At 49.0% G+C, this 14,303-nt stretch overlaps 2 protein-coding genes across 8 annotated transcripts in view; both read left to right on the forward strand.

The window, feature by feature from the left end:
* Positions 1–4,372, forward strand: part of COL27A1 (collagen type XXVII alpha 1 chain) — a 159,423-nt gene extending 155,051 nt beyond the window's left edge. For all 7 annotated transcript variants that reach the window (XM_084802626.1, XM_084802623.1, XM_084802627.1 and 4 more), the window contains 2 exons: positions 967–1,185; positions 2,512–4,372. In XM_084802626.1, the coding sequence (XP_084658752.1) occupies positions 967–1,185; positions 2,512–2,658 (366 nt within the window). In that variant the 3' untranslated portion in view covers positions 2,659–4,372. The remainder of the gene's footprint in view (positions 1–966; positions 1,186–2,511) is intronic.
* A 6,085-nt stretch (positions 4,373–10,457) lies between these two features.
* On the forward strand, positions 10,458–14,081 carry ORM1 (orosomucoid 1). Its single transcript, XM_084774934.1, has 6 exons — positions 10,458–10,622; positions 10,943–11,085; positions 11,294–11,364; positions 12,072–12,179; positions 12,317–12,420; positions 13,909–14,081. The coding sequence occupies exons 1-6, from the start codon at positions 10,509–10,511 to the stop codon at positions 13,969–13,971; spliced, it is 603 nt and encodes a 200-aa protein (XP_084631060.1). The 5' UTR covers positions 10,458–10,508; the 3' UTR covers positions 13,972–14,081.
* The last annotated feature ends 222 nt before the right edge of the window (positions 14,082–14,303 follow it).

The raw sequence follows: 14,303 nt of genomic DNA on the forward strand, positions 1-14,303 counted from the left end.
GGGCTCTCTTGGGGACTTGCAGGTTTCCGAGCCACATGGCAAGCCTGTCAGGCAGAAGTGTAAGTCTGGATTGTCAGCACAGGTACCCAGGGGCAATGCTGGCCCATTCAGGAACAGTGACAGATTGCTTTACTTAGCTTTGTGTTACTGTAACAAAATACCAGAAGCACAACTGGAAGGGACAAAAAGGATTTAGTTTGTCTCCTACTGATTAGTTGGCTCTTTTGCCTTGGGGTCTGTGGTGAGGACATAGCAGAGGAGAACTACTTACTCCCAGGCAGTCAGGAGGAAGAAAAGAAACAAAACAAAACAAGCTGGGTGTGGTGGCGCATGCCTTTAATCCCAGCAGTTGGGAGGCAGAGGCAGGCGGATTGCTGTGAGTTCGAGGCCAGCCTGGTCTACAAAGTCAGTCCAGGACAGCCAAGGCTACACAGAGAAACCCTGTCTCAAAAACAAACAAACAAACAAACAAACAAAAAACAAAACAAACAAACAAACAAAAACAAGAAAGGGCTGGATCCTAATAGTCTCTTGCAGGGCACACCCTCAGAGAACTAACCACCTTCCTCTAGGGCCCGCATCCCCACAGCCTGATGTCACAGCTCTGGCCACTCTTGAGTTCTTCATAGGCTGTGTTCTGGAAGGCCCCTTGCATTTCCTCCATGTGCAGCTTGGGCAAAATCCTTACTATCCTCTGGAGCTGGCTGAACTGTTAGCTCGCTGGCCTTCCCGGGGAGCGGAGCAAACAAACAGCACCAAGATCTTTGGAACCAGATGCAGCACTGGTTCTAGGCTTGAGCAGCCACTTGGCTGCAGGCCCAGTTCACACAGAACTCAGTTTTCCTTGTCTTTTGAGTGGGCCGATGACAGGAATAGCTGGCCCCGAAAGGGCTTACCCTGGTGTCCTCCAGAAAGGCTGGGAATCTGAGGTCTGCAGGGCGCTGCTACCTGCATCTCCCCCAACAGGTGGAGTTTGCTGTTAGCCGGGTCCAGATGAATTTCTTGCACCTGCTCAGCTCCGAGGGGACACAGCACATCACAATCCACTGCCTGAACCTGACAGTGTGGCAGGAGGGCCCGGGGAGCCTCTCAGCCAGGCAAGCCGTGCGCTTCCGTGCCTGGAATGGACAGGTCTTCGAGGCTGGGGGTCAGTTCAGGCCAGAGGTGTCTATGGATGGCTGCAAGGTAACTGTTGGAGTCCCTCAATGTCCCTTGATGTGGGGACAGTGGGAGGAATTTGCTTGGCTTTATGAATATGTCTTATAATTTTATACTATATTGTATACAGTTTTAACCACCATGCAACCTCATGAGGTATTCTGTGTGTGTGTGCCCATGTGCATGTGTGTGTGTGCATGCATGTGTGCACATATGTGTTGCTGGGGGTGAACCCAGGGCCTTGCACACCCTAGGCAAGCAGTCCCTAGGTTAACTTTTCTAGGAACCTACTCAGAGGAAGTCTGCACTGGTTAAAGTCCTTCAGGCTAATAAAATCTTTTGGTATTTGCAAAGATCTCTTCAAAAGAGTGTCTGTTCTCTTTGCTCCAGCAATCAGGCTGTTTTCTTTCTTTTAATATCTTCTAATATCATTTTCAAATCTTAAACATGATAGGCTTTAGACATTGGGGAAGACAGTTTCATAAAGTAAAACTAGTAATACACAGTGTCTTTAAGGATGTGGGGAAACTGGCTTCCCACACAAAACTACTGAGAAGAAGACTGGAAAACAGCCCTGTAAATAAAAGGCCAGGATTTATTCTACTTATAGGGACATGTTCCTAGTGTCCCAAAGGCGAAACAGTGAACTTTATGCAATGTTAACAAGAATAAAAGACAGAAACAATTAAAAATTAAAGTTGGTGTGATGGATCACACTTGTGTTCCCCAGTACTCAACTGGAGGGCCGAGGGGGAGGTAGAGGCAGGACGAATAGGAGTTCAAGGCAAGGCTGGGCTATATGAGGTTATGTCTCAAAATAGATAGACAGACAGATAGACAAGTAGGTATATAGATAGATGGTTAAATGGTTTGATAGATAGCTGATAGATAGATAGATAGATAGATAGATAGATAGATAGATAGATAGATGAGAGAGAGAGAGAGAGAGAGAGAGAGAGAGAGAGAGAGAGAGAGAGAAAGAGAGATATGAGTGGGCAGATAAGAGCACTTGCTGCTCTGCTCTCACACACAACCCGAGTCCAGTTCTCAGCACCCATGTTGGACAGGTCACTAGAACTTTGGCTTCAGAGGATCTGATACTATCTGGTCTTCAAGGGCTCACATACACCAACCTACACTCAGACACACCACATACATACAATTAAAAATTTGGAAGAAAAAAAAAATTAAAATCCGGAAGCAACCAAGCCAGAGGTGTACCCAGATGTGCCACGTCCAAGTTATTGCTTCCGCGAAAGCGAAAGGTGACAGGAAATGCATTTGCAGGTGGCAGGAAATGCATTTGCAGGTGGCAGGAAGCACGTTCACTGTCATCTCCCTGCCTACCCTCAGGTTCATGATGGCCGCTGGCACCAGACACTGTTCACCTTCCGGACCCAGGACCCCCAGCAGCTGCCCATTGTCAGTGTGGACAACCTCCCACCTATCTCATCAGGGAAGCAGTACCGCCTTGAAGTTGGACCTGCATGCTTCCTCTGACCTCTGGGCTCCTCTAAGCCTTGTGGGGCCAGGAAGAAGGGGGGGGGGCAGCTGGCCCCAGAAGATGCAGGCCCCTACCTTAGGACGCGTGCAGGTCCCAGCTGTTATCTGCTCATCAGGAGTTGAAAAGGAGCAGCAGGTCTGAGGCTGTCCTGGAGAACCACCCGTCCCAGCTACGCCCCAGGAACCAACCAAAGAGCCAGTCAGAGCAAGCTGGCCTTGCAGCCCATTCCAGCCTATGTCCTGTTTGCGTAGCTCTGTAGACACCCCCCTTCCCAAATGCCCAAAGAGCTCCCTACCATTGATGCCACCTCAAGGGAAGGGGGCGTGTCATCAGCTGGTCCCTGATAGGGAGCTTTTGATGTGCAATATTAGAAGGAGACATGAAAAAAAAAAAAGAGAGAGGAGAAAAGAAATCTATATCTATATCTATATATATTATTTAAACAAAGAGAAGGTGTGTTACTATTTTTTTTTTCACCTGGGAGAGGTGAGGAAGAGCAAGAAAGGCTTGGGGTGTGGAGAGGCAGGCCCCCAGGCTGAGGTGCTGACCCCTGGGCTGGGTGCTGGGTGCTACCTCCCACTGTGAAATCGCTGGTGCTCACAATTGTAATTGTGTATGTGATTTTTTTTTTTTAAGGAGAAAAAAAAAAACCTTATTTAACATTCTGAAGGTGCTACTGTTATTGTTGCCACGGGCTTTGAAGAAACTCTGAGTGGGCCCTGCCCACTTTCTCTCCTCCAAATGAGGAGGTAAAAAATGTTACTAAGCATCATCCTTGTAATCTGCTGAGGAGGAAAAAAAGAAAAAAAAGAAAGAAAACAAAAGAAGAAAAAAAGAAAAGAAAAAAGAAAACCCAACCAAAAAAAAAAAAAAAAATCCTACCAGAAACCAGAAGTAGAAAACTTTCTGCTAATTCTGGGCTTTGAAATGTCTGCCCTTTGAGAGGGCGCTTTGACATGGTCCTCCTTTCTCCTGGAGGGGCTCGGCCCCCTTTAGAAGACTACCCTGGAAGAAGACGCCTTGATTCTGAGGAGGATCCTTGGTTAGGGCTGATCTTGAAGGTGGACTAGATACAGAGCCATCCCCGAAACCAGGTGACACCCCAAGGTCTTCCCTCCCGGGAGCCCGTCCTTCCAAGTGTCTCCAACCTTCTTTTCTCAGCATTGCACAGCTATGTAGAAACAAACCCACCGTCCTTTCCCCTAAGTGCCAATTTGGGTTGGGGAGGAAGGAACAGTTATGGGTACCTCATCGGTCGCCACAACAGTGACCTTCCATGCAGCCTAAACAAGTTGGGACCCCAGTTGGATTTGGAAGTTATTTTAACTGTGGGATTATTTTTTTTAGAAGCAAGATTGATGTGGACGTCTCTATTTGTGTGTTTCTAACGTTGTGTCTTGTGGGGAATTGGATTTGATTTTCATTATTTAATACCTCACTCCTGCCCACCCCTCTCCATATGCTGCCTGTGCACCCCTTCCTGCCTTCCCAAGCCCGGATGTGTTTGTTGTCATTTGGTCCCCATCTGAGCGCTGTTTCCTGTATCCCCATCTGTGTCTCCCTCTGTCCTCTTCTTGTCACTCGATGCGTAGTCACTGTTGTCCCTTCATTTCTGTCTAAGTGTCAGTGTGTTCAAACCCCCCCAGTGGGTTCCGTTTCTCCCATTCCCTTCTGGACTTTAAATAAATATTTAAAACTGCGCAATGGAAAGATGAGTTTGTGGTCTGATGCTTCCTCCCAGCACTCACAGGCAGCTTCTGCAGTGAGGCGAGAAGATGGAGGGAGGGTATCCTGCTGAGGCAGTGACCGGCCCTGGGGTTTGGAACTTAAAGCTTAGGACATCAGGAGTGCTGCCAGCCAAGGTTCCGGAGGAAGGGTGGGATGTCAAAGTGAAGGAAGACCTATTCTCTGCCCAAGCCCCTAAGCCTAGAGTTCTCCTGGCCCCTTGCAGCTGTACTCCATACTCAGGGATGAGACCTGAGGCTTTGCATGTGCCCTTCATTCATTTATTTTGATGACAATACTGTTACATACTATTATTCTGGGTCAGCCCACCTCAGAATCCAAGAGGTGGCTGCAGGTGCCAAGAAAGCAAAGAAAGAAGTAAGCCAAACAGAATGCAATTTGGGGCTCTACTACAGAAAGGCAGTCCTAGACACAGCAACACCAAGTGAGAAGGAAGGGTACATTCCTAGCACAAGGGCCTGGTTGTAAAACTTCATGTACCAGGGCTGGGCAGATGACTCTGTTGGTAAAGTTGTTTGCTGGGCGAATATGAGGACCAGAGTTCAAGTCCCAGACCCACATAAAAAGTCAGATGTGGTGGTACACACTTGTAATCCTAGCAAAGGGACAGTGGAGACAGGAGTACCCCTGGGGCCTGCTCACCAGCCAGCCCAGCCAAATCAATGAGCTCCAGGTTCAGTGAGGGACCCTGCCTCAAGACATGAGCCAGACAGTTCCTGAGGAATGACACCTGAGGTTGATCACTGGCCTCTACATGCATACACACATAGGCACACACTCTCACTCATGCATGCATACATGAACATGCACCCACACACATATTTCTATACACACACACACACACACACACACACACACACACACACACACACAATCAAAACATACCATGTTCATGTTTTACTTATGTATAGTATCCTGAGAAACTAAGCAATGAAAACAGAGGAGGGTCACCCCAAAGCAGTTGTGGTGCATCCAGTTCAAAATGGCTGCTGTCGAGGCAGAATGCGTACAGTATGGACAGATCACGAGTTATCTGTTTGCTAGTCGAAGGACACCGGCTGTGTCCCCCTTTCTGGCTATCATGAGTGACACCTCCATCTGAGAGAATCCATAACACCTGCCTAGGAAAAGGTGTGGGAGGAAGTCTGAATTGGTGGTTTGAGAACCTTCTGTGTGCTGAGCAGTATGGACACCAGCAACAGGCCTAGATGTCCAGGCATCAGCGTGGCTCTGGGTCCAAGGCTGCTGCTAGGGAAACAAGCCTTGCTCATCCGCATGTTGGGATAGAGCCCAGTGACTCTCTTCGGATTGCAGAGCGGCAGCAGAGGGGCTTTGACACCACTCAACAGAAAAGTCAGTGGTTTGCTCAGAAGAGGGTCTAGGACCGATGGATCCAAGCTGCACTGGCGGCCTGGAGCTCAGCTGCACAGGTGGCAGGTGGCAGAGCTGGGAGGACAGGGCAAAGTTGGGCCTGGGGATCAGAACTCTGAGAGGTGCCAGCAGTCTCTCTGTGGTGTTGTGCATGACACACAGGAGACACGGGAGCCTGCTGGAAGGGCTGGAGGGAAAGACAGAGTATGTTCGTGACAGCCTGGTTTTGATTTATGGGTCCCTGTGACCTGGCCAGTGAACACACTGGAGTTAAGGCCGTTGTGTTTTGTTTTGTTTTGTTTGTTGTTGTTAGTTTTGTTTTGTTTTGGGTTTTTTGTTTTCCCCCCCAAAGTGACTTATCAGAAAGGTGGTAACTTTCTCTAAGCCAGGCATTTCTCAATCTTCCATTACACAACCTAGGTGTCAGGAAGTCTCCAGGATGGATTTCCCTGAGGGCCGGGCTTCCAGGGAAAAGCTCAGCCTGGCTGTGTTTGTTCTGTCCACAATGCTGCAAGGTCAGCCGTGGCCAGCTTACCCCACAATGTCCAGCAGCCTGTGAGAGAAAGAGGAGGACACAGACAGACAGACTACTAGAAGCTCTGGGCCCAGCTTCTGCCTGGGTCAGGGCCTTGAGAGGGACCTCATTTTGTTATAAGAACTGTGCTCTATCCTGCCTGCCAGCTGCAGGTTGGGCTATTGTCCATAGTAGTAGGGTAGAATAAAAGTCAGTTGTTGCTGAGTGAGTGTGTGTGTGTGTGTGTGTGTGTGTGTGTGTGTGTGTGTGTGTAGGTGAAACTCAATATTTTTTTTCTCAGAGAAGTCAACCTTATTTCATACAGAGTCTCTAATTTGACCTGAAGGTCATAAAGTCAGCTAATTCAGTGGTGGACACCGAGCACCAGGAGTCTGCTCACTTCCATCCTATGCCTGCACTGCTGGGATTTTGGGTGTGTGCCACCATGCACAGGCTCTATTGTATGATCTACAGAGGCCAGCTACAGATGGTTCAAGCCATGAAAAGCGCTATTCACGTTCACAGTACAGGAGGTGGTTCCCGCTCCTGGACCACTCCCTCCGCACCAGTACAAAGTGTGCTAAGCTTTCATGTCAGGTGTGTGGCTCAGGAGACCTGTGTATACCGTGATGAGCTTCCAGACAAAGGAACTGAAGTCCATAAAGGTCAGGCAGACGTAAGTTTCCAAGATTGCCAAACAGGGTCTGGACTTGTCCCAACAGTTTTCGGTGTATTTTCTCAGCCCTGACCCACAGGTCCTAATGGAGAGGGGCAGGCCCTCCTGGTGGCTGCTGCAGCAGAAGCCGGTTAGAGGGTGCTCCTCACATCTGAGGTGTAAAGTCACTTGTGCTCTACTGCTATGTGCCTTAACCTCTCTGTGCCACTTGCCACCTCATCCATGCCATGGAGGACTGTCTTATTTTCTTGAGCCAGCGATAGGCATGTTTTTGCATTTTAGTGCCCTTAGAAGTGGACTCCAATCTGTGATTAACCAAGCTGGGTCTGCTTTTTTTTTTTTCTTTTACTTCCGCTCCCCTCCCCCACCCGTGTCCATCCAGTGTGTCATTGAGCTGATGGTAAAGGACAAACACCTTACAGCTTGGAACTTGTGGAAACCCCATAACAACCCAGCCAGGGTGACGGCCTCTATTTTACAAACAGAGAAAAATAAAGCACAGAGAAGTTAAGTACTGTGCCTGAGGTCGCTCAGCTAGCAAGCCACAAATCTGGGAGAATGCTTTACTGCTGTGTTCTATTCGCTGGGGTCTTTTCCTTTCTCTTCTTTCCCACAGACTTTATTTTTTTTTAATTTCTCATTTTATTTTATTTTTTAATTAATTTATTCATATTTCATCTCAGTTGTTAGCCCATCCCATGTATCCTCCCATTCCTCCCTTCCTCCCACTTCCCCCCTACTCCCCTCCCCTCCCCTATGTCTGTGTCTGAGGGGGACCTCCTCCCCCTGTATATGCTCATAGGGTATCAAGTCTCTCCTTGGTGACCTATTATTTTTCCTCTGAGTGCCAACAGGCATCTCCATCCAAGGGACATGTTCAAATATGGGGCACCAGAGTTTGTGTGAAAGTTAGATCTCCTTCTCCACTCACCAGTGGAGAATGTCCTGTCCGTCGGCTAGTCTGGGTAGGGGTTCGAGGTTTACTGCCTATTTTTTCCTTGGCTGTTGCCATAGTTTGCGGAGGACCTCAGACTTCAGCCACTGTGCCAGGATGGATGGAGAAGAAGAGTTCCTGGAGGGCGGGTGCTATGTGCTAGGTGTGCTTAGAGGAAGTACTTGGCCAGCCACGTGGGTGTGGCCAGACCCCAGGGGCAGCCTAAGTGACCATAAGGGCAGCAAGGACCACATACCTTTTCTGAGGAAAGGCAAAGCATTTTTCCCACAGATGTCCTCACCGCATGAATTTCTGCTCTTGAACTAGTGGAGACCCATGGGTCAGATTTCTAGACAGTTTGATGTTCTAAAGCCAAAGTGTGAACATAAAGCTGATATTATAACATATACATTTGGGGCATTGGTTTCATTAGTCACATCTTGTCCTTAAGTTTTGTACAACTAGAAATGACACATGACACACAAGGTTAGCGTTCAGGCCTCGGTTGTCAGAGTCTGGAACCTGCTGTGTGGTTGTTTCCTCGGCTTGTGCAGGTGCTGGAAGCAATAGGCGCGATGGGGTATTGTTAAACTGATTCTCAACACCTTGGGCAGATGCTGCCTGGCCTCAGCTGTGGCACGTTTCCACAGTCGACTTTGTGAGAAGGTTGATATTTTGGTATTGCCTGAAGCAAGAACCGATGATGTGGGAATCCGATGACGCAAAGCAGGAGGAACCGGAATGCAGCCCACTTGCCTTCTCTCCTCGCTCCAGGTTCCCTCCAATCTCCTCCAGGCCCGGAAGCCATGCTGGTCAGCTTTGGTGGTCACTTACTGACCACAAGGCCCAGGTGTAGAGAATCACTCCCTTGGGGCAGTGCCGTGAGGGATGCTGAGACTACACACTGTTCGCTGTCAGAACCAGGCTTCCACAGATACATGAGCGTAAATGTTACCCAACAAATCCCTCTGTGTGTGTGTGTGTGTGTGTGTGTGTGTGTGTGTGTGTGTGTGTGTAGGAGAGAGCGAGAAACAGAGATGATGATTTCTGCTGCACTGCTAAGTTGGAACAGAACATAGAAGATACCATCATCCATGCTTTTGAAATCATTGTGGTTTTGTTTTTCCTTCCTTGACAGGAGATGCATTTTCTTGGTGTTGAATGAATACAGCAAAACATGTTTTAGGTCTCCAGCTCAGCCACATCTCCTTTCCTAGGCCTTGAACACCACACTCCACTCTCAGGACCTTCTGCGGCCCCTTCCTTTTGCTCTAGGCTTGATTTCTACCATTACAGATTAGTTCGGCCTATTCTGGAACTTCCTATAAACAGATTCATACAGTCCCGCCTCCGTCATATCTGAGTTCTATTGCTGGCCATGATACTGCCGAGATTCATTTGTATTGTCAAATCTATTGGTAGCCCATTTCCCTCTGTTGCTAAGCAACACTGTTCTTGTATGGACTGTCACAATCCATTTCTCATTTTCCTGGAGATGAGCATTTAACAGATTCAGGTTTGGGGCTACTTTGAATAATGCCACTAGAGTCATTTACACACACGATACTGGAGGTAATTCATGCTTTTTTTTTTCTTCTGTTGGATGGCTGAGTAATTTTAAAAGGTAATATGTTGCTCTGATGCTTCTTATTATAAGGTGAAAAATACAATACAAAATGCCATAAATTAAAGGGTCTCACGAAGTTAGAACATAGTAAGTGTTATGAATCATTGAAAACGTAGCTCTGGCTATACTGAAATACAAAAACATGTGGGGGACGTAGAAAATAAAACACAAGACTGTGAGAATGCTATAATACGTTTGTTGTTGAAGCTTTGAAACAGCTGGTCTGTAATCCCAGGCTGGTCTCAAGCTCTCAGCAGTAACCCCCTGCCTCAAGAGGAGTCACCATGCCTGTCCATAACAATACTTTTCAAGAGTGTTCATTCAGGTTACATCAGGCAGGAACTAGAACTGGATGTTTACTGGATGCAGGGCCCAGCTCCGGGATTGGGCATGCACTGCCACAGACAGATCCTTTCCTGGTTTAGATACTGGAATGTTTGCTGAACTAGATGTTCCCCTCAGAGCCACCCCTCCTGGCTTCAGGGCTGGGTAGGGCTTCCCAGAAGCACCACACTCATTTGGAATCTAATCCATCTTTGTTCAAGGCTCTCAACCTGACCCCCTATCAGTCTACTCCCAAGCCTGACCTGGGACCTCTTCATAACACCTTCAGGGGTTGATTTGTGGCTGGGTCTGATTCCTGCTAGGCAACAGCTCCATAGACTAGTAGATGGACAGGGCTGCTGGCTGGTGACATGTCAAGCGTCATCAGGCTTAGCCCTGTACTCACCTTGGCCACTCGATTTCAAGCAACGGGAGCAACAGGAGCCTGTGTCAGCACTGGCTGTGGGAGGCACTCTTAAGCTGGCTCGAGGGAACAATTTTCGCAAGACATTTCCCAAGTGCTGGTGGGATTGTGCCACAGCACTGCAGTCCCGGGCTGGGCTCCAGTGCCCCTCCCACATCTTGTTATAAAGGTCACCGCATCCTCCAGCCATCAGGCAGCTCTTCCTGGTTCTGGTGCCTCTAGGTGTCGGCATGGCACTGAGCATGGTTCTTGTCCTTTTGAGCCTCCTGCCACTGTTGGCGGCTCAGAAGCCAGAACACGCGAATTTTACAGACATGCCTATTACCAATGGCACCCTGAATTGGGTGAGTGCCTGCCCAGGGCCTGGTCCTGAGCACTGTAGGTGGCTTCCTTTCCTCTGGGCTTTTCCTTCCCTGATGTCTGTGTTCATCTCTAGGCTCCTGGTCCTGCCCTTCCCTCTCCTGGGGGGGAATTCTAACCGGCCTGGGACTCTGGTGGCATCCAAACTCAGTAGCATCACTCTGAGGTCTCTCAGTAGGGGACAGATGGCTGATTTCTGAGTTGCCTGTGTGATCCTTACCTGGGGCTTCAGTCTTCCCATCACTGCTGACTGCCAAGGTCCACACTCTAACCTCTGCTCACCCATGTGCCTGCCTCTTCCCAGCTCTCTGGTAAATGGTTTTACCTCGGCTCAGCTTTACGCAACCCCGAGTTCAAACAGGAAGTTCAAAAGATCCAGGCGGATTTCTTTTACTTTCACCCCAACTTGACAGACGACACTATTCTGCTCCAAGAGTACCAGACCATGTGAGTCCTTGCCGCAGCTGCCCCACCCCAGCCCTGGCCTCCATTCCTGGATGCCTGGAGACCTGAGCAAACTTCTTCTGCCTGGTCTCCTCACCCACCTTCAGGAACGGGGACACTTAACTGTCTTTTCTACATGTTTCTTGCCCCCGTGCTGCTCACCACTTCTGATGACCTCTCTCTTCATTGTTCACCTTCTGTTTGCCTCTAGAGAGGGCCAGTGTGTCTATAAGTCCAGCCAGCTTGGAGTCCAGAGAGAAAACGGGACCCTCTCCAAATATGGTGAGAGTGTGAACTCACTGTTTTCTGGGAGGGTAGTGCAAGGATCAGAGGAGGAAACAGAACAAGACAGTTAAGTCATTCTTTGGGTCTGCTTGCTTGTCATTCGAAGCAGGATTCAAACCAGAGTCTAGCTCCAGATCTTCTCTCTCCTCTCTCTCTCTCTCTCTCTCTCTCTCTCTCTCTCTCTCTCTCTCTCTCTCTCTCTCCCTCTCTCTTGCTTTTTGACACATAGTTTCTCTGTGTAGCCTTGGCTGTCCTGGACTCACTTTGTAGACCAAGCTAGCCTCGAGCTCACAGCGATCTGCCTGCCTCTGCCTCCCTGAGTGGTGGAATTATAGGTATGTGCCACTGTGCCCAGCTCCTGTCTGTCTTTTAACTATCCCTTACAATCCTCTGTGAGCTCAGAGCGAGAATCCATAGGCTGGGCAGCCAGTGACTTCACCCATGCCACCAGGGACAAGACATAGGAAGGCCACACAAGTGCTGGTGGGTCTGATCAGATATTGCTTAGCAACCCTGAGGCTGTTAATCCTTGTCTGCCCCTACCACCATCTTCCCAAGGCCCCTGCCATTCCTTGTCTATGACGAATGCAGAGTAGGGCTGACACACAGCAGACGCTGAGCCCTAGGCATTTGTCCATAGCTTTTTGCTTCCTCACCTTGGGCAAGGGGATCATGGTGACTCATGAGAGCCCTTCCTCCTGCAGAAGGGGCAATAGAATACTTTGCCCACCTGAAGCTGATGAAGAAACATAGAGGCTTCACACTTGCCTTTTTCCCGGAGGATGAGAAGAACAAGAGCCTGTCCTTTTACGGTAAACCCCTTGAAGCCCTGAGCCCATCTGCTGAGCCATACCCTCGGTCCCCCACTGACGTCCCACATCACTCCATACCCTTACGCAGAACTGCAGAACACTTACCCAGCACCCCCGCCCCCCATTCTCCCTTGCAGCTGACAAACCAAATATTGCTCCGGAGCTGAGGGAACAATTCCAGAAGGCTGTCGAAAGTATGGGCATGGATGAGTCAGAAATTATCTACGTCAACTGGGAGAAGGTAAGTGAGGAGGCTAGGTGATATCCCCCTGGCAGTGGTCCCATTTTGAGTGACCAGAGAGGGCAAGCTACTGGGTAAGGCAGCACAGCGAGGCAGGTGTCTTGTTGTTAAGAAAGCTCTGGTCACTCCGTTACCTGTTATGGCAGCTGAGTTTCACAGAGACCACGCATGGGCAATGAGGCTGGAGTAGGTGGGCTTAAGTAGTAGAGCCTGGAGAGACTAAGGAAGATAAGGGACAGGACCAGAAAAGGCAACTGAGGGAACAGCTGGTGCCAGGGCACCAGGCATTTCTCTGACCTTTGTTTCACTACCTGTACAAGGGAAGTTGTGATTGAAGCCTCCCCTGCTACGCCATCTCCAGCAAGCCCGATGACTTTGGTGATAGGCGTGGGTGGCCCACATGGTCATCCATTCTTGATGCTCTCTCTAAACCTGTGCCGAGGGAAAGGTTTCCTCAGCTGTGGCTTTGTCCTAGCTGAGGCCATAGATTCAGCCAATGAGTTTGCACTTAGCACTCAATCTTTTTGTGACTCCATTCTCTGGTCACCTGAGCCCTTCATGCCTTGCGTTCCCAGGGGGAAAGGTGCCTGCATACAGCCACTGGAATTGAGCTGTTTCACTGCCAGCCCTTCCTCATTTCACAAACAGGGGACCCCCCAAAAAAGCCACCCAGCCACGCAAGCCTAAGTTGCTTTATCTGCAAGTCAGTGGGGCCGGAAGACTCACCCTGCGCCTATGGACAAAAGGGTTCAGAAAATGCTTGCCCTTTGGGGGACTCTGTGCTCCCATTCAATAGAGTGAATAAGCTGAGGGTCAGAGAGGGGAAATGGCTTGCTGTAGATCAATGGTTCTCAACCCGTGTATCATGACTCCTTTGAAGGGGAGTCACATGCATATCAGATATTTACTTTATGATTTCTAATAGCAAAAGCACAGTTATGAAATGGCAACAAAACAATGGTTGGGAGGTCACCACACCATGAGGAGCTGTATTAAAGGGTCGCAGCATTAGGAAGGTTGAGAGCCACTGTTCCAGGCACTACAGTGAAGCCATGGTAGATCTAAGATACAGCTGGTTGACACTACCTTGCCTTTTCTGGTCAACCACTGTCATTTCTTTGTGTATGCATGTGCATTCTTGTGTGTGCTCGTGTGCATGAGTGCTTGTGTGTGTGTGTGTGTGTGTGTGTGTGTGTGTGTGTGTGAAGACTCAAGCATGCCAGGACACACGTGTGGATGTCAGAGGATAACTGTGACACAGTCTTCTTCATCCACCCTCACATGGGCTCTGGGGATCAAATTCTAGTTGTCCTTCAGGCTTACCTACCTTGCCAGATATATATATATATATATAATTTTACACCTCATCCTGTAGCCAAGGCTACCCTGGAACTCACAGGAATCCTCCTGCCTCCGCACCTCACCCCCCCCAGGTGTATGCCACCACACCTGGCTCAGTCACTCTGCTCTTTTACCGATATCTTCCAGGATGTGTGCAGTCAGAAGCAGAAGCAGCCTGATCTGGATAAGAAGACAGAGAAGGACCCCTAGGAAGGCCAGGCATGGGCTCAGCTCTTTGTACTCCGTGGGCTGTCCCCATGCTCATCCCCCACCCTGTGCACCTTGGTTCTTTCTCTAAACAAATAAAGGTTTGATGAAAAAAGTCAATAATCATTTCTTTGCTTCCTTTTTTTCTTCCTTTCTTTTTCCCTCTCTCTCCCTCCTTCCCTCCCCATCCTTCTTTCTTTCTTTCCTTTCTTCCTTTCTTTTTCCTTCCTTTCTCCCTCCCCCTCCCTCCCCTTCCTTCTTTCCTTCCTGGAGAGTCCTGTCATGAAAGGACCCTTAGCTAGGTTCAATGAGCCCAACCACGGACATCTGAGAAG

Source organism: Acomys minous (genome assembly GCF_964271855.1).
Source record: "Acomys minous genome assembly, chromosome: 1".
Lineage (NCBI taxonomy): Eukaryota > Metazoa > Chordata > Mammalia > Rodentia > Muridae > Acomys > Acomys minous.